The sequence below is a fragment of the Neolamprologus brichardi genome, chromosome 7 (genome assembly GCF_056152115.1).
Source record: "Neolamprologus brichardi isolate AB-2024 chromosome 7, ASM5615211v1, whole genome shotgun sequence".
NCBI classification, from domain to species: Eukaryota; Metazoa; Chordata; class Actinopteri; order Cichliformes; family Cichlidae; genus Neolamprologus; species Neolamprologus brichardi.
In genome coordinates, this window is record NC_142110.1 from 20,119,207 (window position 1) to 20,126,000 (window position 6,794).

Genomic DNA, 6,794 nt, shown 5'->3' on the forward strand with positions numbered 1-6,794 from the left:
ACCTACTCCTCAAGTGGGAGCAGCTAGTGTCCAGCAGCTGCCTGCACCTGTGCCTGTCCTTGCTGGCGGTTCAAGTGAATGAATGAGAATGAGGCCATTTTCACAATGACTGTAGAAAACTCAGGGAACGTGCCAGCTTCGGTGCATAAAGAGGGAAACACATCATCATGTAGCAATTTCAAATATCCAGTGGCCTTGAGGTTTCCATTGATGAAGAATGGACCCACTATCGTTGTACTCCATATACCACACCAAACCATCACTTTTGTTGTTCCAACAGTCTCAGAGGGATCCATCCAATGTGGGTTAGTGTCAGACCAATAGCGGTGGTTTTGTTTGTTAACTTCGCCATTCACATAAAAGTTTGCCTCATCACTAAACAAAATCTTCTGCGTGAACTGAGGGTCCTGTTCCAATTTTTGTTTTGTCCATTCTGCAAATTCTGTGCGCTGATCTGGGTCATCCTCGTTGAGATGCTGCAGTAGCTGGAGGTTGTAAGGGTGCCATTTGTGAGTATCTAATATCCGCTGAAGGGATGTTCGACTAATGCCACTCTCCAGTGACATGTGGCGAGTGCTACGCTGTGGGCTCTTGCTGAATGAAGCCGCTGATGTTTCTTCATTAGTGACAGTTTTCTTGCGTCCACATTTTGGCAAATCCAACACTGAACCAGTTTCACGAAACTTAGCAAGCAGTTTGCTAACTGTAGCATGGGAGATGGGTGGTCTCGTAGGGTGTCTTGCATTGAAATCTGCTGCAATGACCCGGGTTACTGCGTTCACCAGATATCAACACAATTTCGATCTGCTCCTCACGTGTTAACCTCTTCGACATGTCAATGGCTGTGAACAAAGAGAAACTTGTAAATAACTCATGAAAGAATAAAGTTACATTGAAACCAAGCACACCATTGTTTTGTGACATTACCAATAAGTTTGATGTGTCACATGGCGCTTTTGCTATAACGATTTTTCTAATATAATTAACTATGGAATAATTAATCCTGCCTTTTACACATAGCCAAACCAGCCTTGTGTTCATTTATTTAACACTATTTAACACTAAATTAATAATAATAATAATAATAATTATAATAATAATACATTTTATTTATAGGCGCCTTTCAGACCCTCAAGGTCACCTTACAAAAACACATGAGCAATAGCAGCAAAAAATATATTAAACATGGTAAAATAAAATTTAGACATAGACAGTCATAAAAGTATAAAAGCAAATATAAAAACTGAGCAAGGTAAAAATGGACTAAGACAGATCAGGTGTATGCAATTCTAAATAGAAATTGGCAGTTTAGAACTAAACAAGCGGCTTCCTTTTGAGCCATTTGCAACTTATACAAATTTCTTTCAGTTGCATTTGACCAAAGCACTGAACAGTAATCTAAATATGGCAAAACTAATGATTGAACAAGTGTTTTCATAACACATACTAAAACATTTTTTGACAGATTTTTGAGCGCCGTGTACCACATAAAATCAGTTCGATGTCAGTAAGCACAACCGGGAATTAGGGATGGGTATCGTTTAGATTTTATCCGATACCAGTGCCAAACCGGTACTTTTGAAACAGTGCCGGTGCTTAAACGGTGCTCAAACCAGTGCTTAAAGAATGGAGAACACAAACTTTGTCCAAAAACCTCTTATGTTTTTATTTTTAGCAGTCTTTTTTTTAATGGTGACTCCACCATTGAAAATCTGTGGATTTGGAGATCTTTGGCTATAAATTTTGTCACTGCCCAATGAATTTCGTCCACTTTTTCTTTGGTCATTTTAGCCTTTTTGGCCAGGGTGAAGGGAGTATCTGCCATCAAACAAGAAGACAGCCACATTTAACTACGATGATGTTTGATAGTTCACCTTACATGCATTAATTTAATAACGTGGTTAACCTACTCAACGTAAATTACACACAAACAACATTAAGCTACTCACCCAGAGAAGAACGGCTGCTGCTGCCATCATCATCCGTCATCATTTCTGCTACACTGGCAGGGTCAGGGGCCAGGACTCTACTCTTCGGGTTTTTGGGGGATGTTGCTAACTCCAGGTCTGATAACAGGCAACACACCCGCAGTAGATGTGCTCGATGTGAGGTCTTGCAGCAAGTTATCAAATATGGTGCATTTCTCGGCTTTTAAAAAAAAGTGTCGCCAGGTGCTTCATCAGATTCGAGGTGTTACCTCCTTTGCACAGTATCACCTTAAAGCACTTGTTACCGAAATGTGCGCTGCTTTTCGGTCTGGTTACTAACGTTTATGTCAGAACCATACCGGTACCCATCCCTACCGGAAATTCATACATAATGCGCCCCAAATTATAAGGCGCACTATCGATTTTTGAGAAAATTAAAGGATTTAAAGTGCGCCTTCTAGTGCAGAAAATAGTATTTCAACAGCGTTGTGCTGGGAAACTTGGGTCCTTGGTTTTATGTGGAAGTTATTTTGACATGGACTACCTACTCAAACACTGAGCACACTCCCGCATAGTAACATGTCAAATTCCTATGAGCCTCCATGCTCCAAGATCAAAATCCAATCAAGAATCCATGGAACACACTTGACCAAGCCTGATCCACTGAGGACCCACTCCTCATCACCATCAGCCATCAGCTGTGATAGTAACAAACTGAGATATCAGCTGGAAACTGGAACTGATGTTGCAGTGTGTGAGTGAAGAATACTTATTCAATCCACAGTAGTTCACCTTCTGCTAAAACTGCATTAAGTCTGCCATTAATGATTAATGAGACATTATTGAAGTGGAAGCTTCTTTTTTAATTTGGTGTGTCTCTCTACTTGCAGATGTGGAGAGAGACAAAAGCATGCTGCTGTATGTACATATTTAATAGGAGGAGGTTAGAGTCCAACCTATTGCTCTTATGGTCCAACATTCATAATAAATGCAAAGTAACAGTAATGCTAGTTAGTGTCTGAAAAACCCAGTGACTTTTCTCAGTTTCTGATATAAACCATTTCAGTGCCTCATGTTCAGCTGCAGGTCTGAACATTTTTCTGTTCTGTCAGAACAGCAGAGCAAATATCTGAACTAGAGCACTGACTTCAGTGAACAATTTACCCTGACTAAAGACTAATCATAATAGTCATAATTAGAGTCAAACTTATGGCAAAGGAGACCCATTGGGTGCAAATCATGAGCACTGCTAATAATGACAGAAAGCATTTTAGGGAAAACTTTAACGGATTACGTTTATGAGCTATAGGCAGCCAGACAAGAGGGGGTAATACAGATGCTTTAGCTTCATTTTTGGGGAGCTTTCAGGTCATCCATGTTTTCTACAGTCATTAGTTCAGATGGACAGGTCCCAGTGGGTTTACCATACACTTGCTGTAAGTACACATTTTTTCAGTAGTAGTCAAAAACATAAACATTTTTTAAATATTTATTCTTATTTGTTACTGTTATGATGTAACAGGGGGTGTACAGGGTTTTGTCCACCAGGGGGCAACAGTTTTTGGAGACCAGTGTCGGTTTTTGTTGTGCATGCCCCAGTGGTGTAAATAAAGGAGTGACTGTGAGGTCGACATAGTCTCCATGATTTCCTATTGCACATGATATCACAATTATTTTAGCCAAACTCAAATATCTTTCTATTTACTGATTATGTTCTGATCAGTATGAGCATAATTAACTATCAGCAAAAATATCATATGAATCATAATTCTGTGTTTAACTCTTACAACATTTAACACTATTTTTCCTGCTCAAAAGCACAATCATGGGTTGGCAACACAGTTCGTATCTTCTCAAACTCAGACATGACTAAACAGGTCAATAGTGGATCATGTCTACACACAAAAACTAGAATAGACTGCACAGAAATTTTCACTACTCAGATCTCTCTGCTAACATATAATCAGACTTATATCTAATCCTTACTAGCAGATTGGGAAAAGCTCTGTTTTCACACGCTGACCACTTTCAACACATTATTAACACAAGGCTGCTTTTCAAGTCCTTTTATTCCCTCAGCTGTGATGGCAAGGGGCAGTCAGGGGTACTTCAGTCTCTCTTCGCTCCACATTTCACAACAGTCCACATAAAGGTTGCATGCTTGAGTGTTTTTGTGATTTTAAAGAGGAGATCACAATGCTCCTGCTCAACAGCAGGCAACCCCCCCCCCCCCCCAAAAAAAAACAAAAAAAAACAAAAAAAACAAATACAGCTCCACAGTCAGTGTCTACTTTCTGAGTGATCTATTCAAACATCTGAAAAGAGAATGCTTGTGGTCAATGAGTTGGACTTGCTCTGCCCATGAAGGTGAAGGAGACGACATTCACAACCTACTCAAACTTGCTGACATAGGACTGAGGTTAACATACAACATTCCCCTTATCAAAGTTGCAGTCATGCTCAGTGTGTTTGGATCAACGTAAAAATGTGATTCAGGTTTTTCACACACTCAATAAAAAATCAGCTCCCATTCAATGCACAGAACAAAAAATGGATAAATAACTTCTCCCACTAATGTCAACTGAGTAACATATCAACATATATGTAGGCTACAACAAATAAAATTGAATATTACTGGATGAGTAACAAGCCATGCCTGACTTAAAATTAAAATTATGTTCCATCAGGGTGACGATGTAATTGTTATATTTGTGTGTATAATGTAATGAGTTTCTGCAGCGATGGCTTTGATATGATTTAATCATTAATGTTGTGCACATTCAGATGTCCGATATGGGCAAAATTTATTGGTTTTTAAATTAAAAAAAAAAACTATTACTACTTCAGATTCTGTTCGTTTACAATTCATTTGTTATTTAAATGCATGCATTCTTGTGCATACTTTCAGATGTGATCAACTTTAAAAGCAAAACAATGAATAAATAATACTTCTTTCATTAATTCCTTTATATTGGTTGGAAGTTTATTGTTACCTGTTACTTACAAGCTGCCTCAAATGCATGGCCCAGGGACATTTCTTGGTTTGAAAATCTGATCCAACTAAATTTATAACTGCTGTAGTATTTTCTGGAAATGCACATGAGTGAAACATAGTCACTTTATCTATTTTCAGAGAAGGAAAACATCACTCTGCCCTTTTCCCCACTCATGGTATTAAACTATGTCACCGTTTGGGGGAAAAAAGAAAGTTAAAAAAAAAGAAAAGAAAATTATAATTAGTCAAAAATGTGTAAAGCACAGTAAAATACAGAGACATTTATTGAAATGTGAAGCTTTTTATTTCTTAATGATTTGCGAACAGGATTTATGCATTAACTAACAAAGTCTGAAAACAAAACTTGTCAGTAAAGAAATAGAGAAGACTTCCATTTAAGATTTTTGTAAAATGGCTTTTTTTTCCCCCAGATGATGCATTTAAAAAGTTATAAAAGGTTGCAAAATTTATTTTAATAAGGAAACCCATAATGTTGTCTGTGTGAAAATATAGTAGTAGTGAGAACAGTAATCACAATTATTAAAGCCAGGAACACAGTGGCAACTATGATTGTGGAGATAATGTTGAGACAGCGAGCAGTGGAGCCATAACGTCGTGCACCATCCACATCTCCAACCACCTTCCTGTCTCTGGCCTGGAAGGATGAAAACATTTTATACACTTTAAAAACTTTAATATCTGGCATTTCCTGTGTTGCTATTGCTACTTCTGGTCAGCCATTTGTTCGATTATTTTAAACTTATTCTCACTTTTTAGGTTTTATTTTACTGAGCTCTGTCCTGTACCATTTTATTTTGACCCACCACCCCCCCCCCCCCCCCCCCCCCACACACACACACACACACACACACACACACACTTCTAAGAAATTTAAATTTGTTACCATAAACTCACTTTGATGGAATAAATGAGAGCTGCAAGTCCAAGGCAACAAGGATTTGAGTAGGCAAAGCAGCAGATTGACCAGATGATATGGTCTTGCGGGTATTCAATGATGACTGGTTCATCTGTGTTGATGTTCACAGCAGTCTGCTGGACCACTGCAGGCTGAATAGGGAGTCCACCATAATTCACGCCCTGCAATGGCACGTCTTCAGTCGGGTAATCTTGAGGATGCATCACTCAAACTGTTCTCAGCTCAGCTGCAATGTGGAGAGGAGAAAGTTGTGCAAGAACAAGAGAGTCACCACAAGTTGTGGCTTTTGAAGCTTTTGGGGGTTGGAACAGGAAGCCCATGAAAACCAGATCTACAATTGTGCGATTCATCACTACAAAATACAATAACACACTAAGAATGCATCAAACTGTCACATTACTAAATATGAACCTGCAAAAAAATGTATTCATAGCAATGTCAGGTATAGTTTATTAGCTGGATTTAAATGTAATACTGATGTTGTGCTCCTCAGATAATGAAACTACAGTGGGCCAAAAAAGTATTTAGTCAGCCACCAATTGTGCAAGTCGTCCCACTTAAAAAGAATCATATTGTCTGATTTTTAAAGAATTTATTTGCAAATTATGGTGGAATATAAATATCTGGTCAACTACAAACAAGCAAGATTTCTGGCTTTCACAAACCTTTGATCCCCTGTCCTCCACTCGTTGTCTGTATTAATGGCACCTGTTTGAACTCATTATCAGTATAAAAGACACCTGTCTACAACCTCAAACAGTCACACTCCAAAATCCACTATGGCCAAGACCAAAGAGCTTTCAAAGGACACCATAAACACAAATTGTAGCCCTGCATCAGGCTGGGAACACTGAATCTGCAATAGGTAACCAGCTTGGTCTGGGAGCAAATATTCAAAAATGGAAGACCTACAAGACTACTGATAGTCTCCCTC

At 38.7% G+C, this 6,794-nt stretch overlaps 1 protein-coding gene across 1 annotated transcript; it reads right to left on the reverse strand.

The window, feature by feature from the left end:
- Positions 1-5,341: 5,341 nt before the first annotated feature.
- On the reverse strand, positions 5,342-6,084 carry LOC148102010 (interferon-induced transmembrane protein 1-like). The gene is made up of 2 exons (XM_087844392.1): positions 5,839-6,084; positions 5,342-5,578 (listed from the first exon to the last, which is right to left on the reverse strand). Exons 1-2 carry the CDS (start codon positions 6,061-6,063, stop codon positions 5,396-5,398), a joined length of 408 nt encoding a protein of 135 aa, XP_087700518.1. The 5' UTR covers positions 6,064-6,084; the 3' UTR covers positions 5,342-5,395.
- Positions 6,085-6,794: the final 710 nt, after the last annotated feature.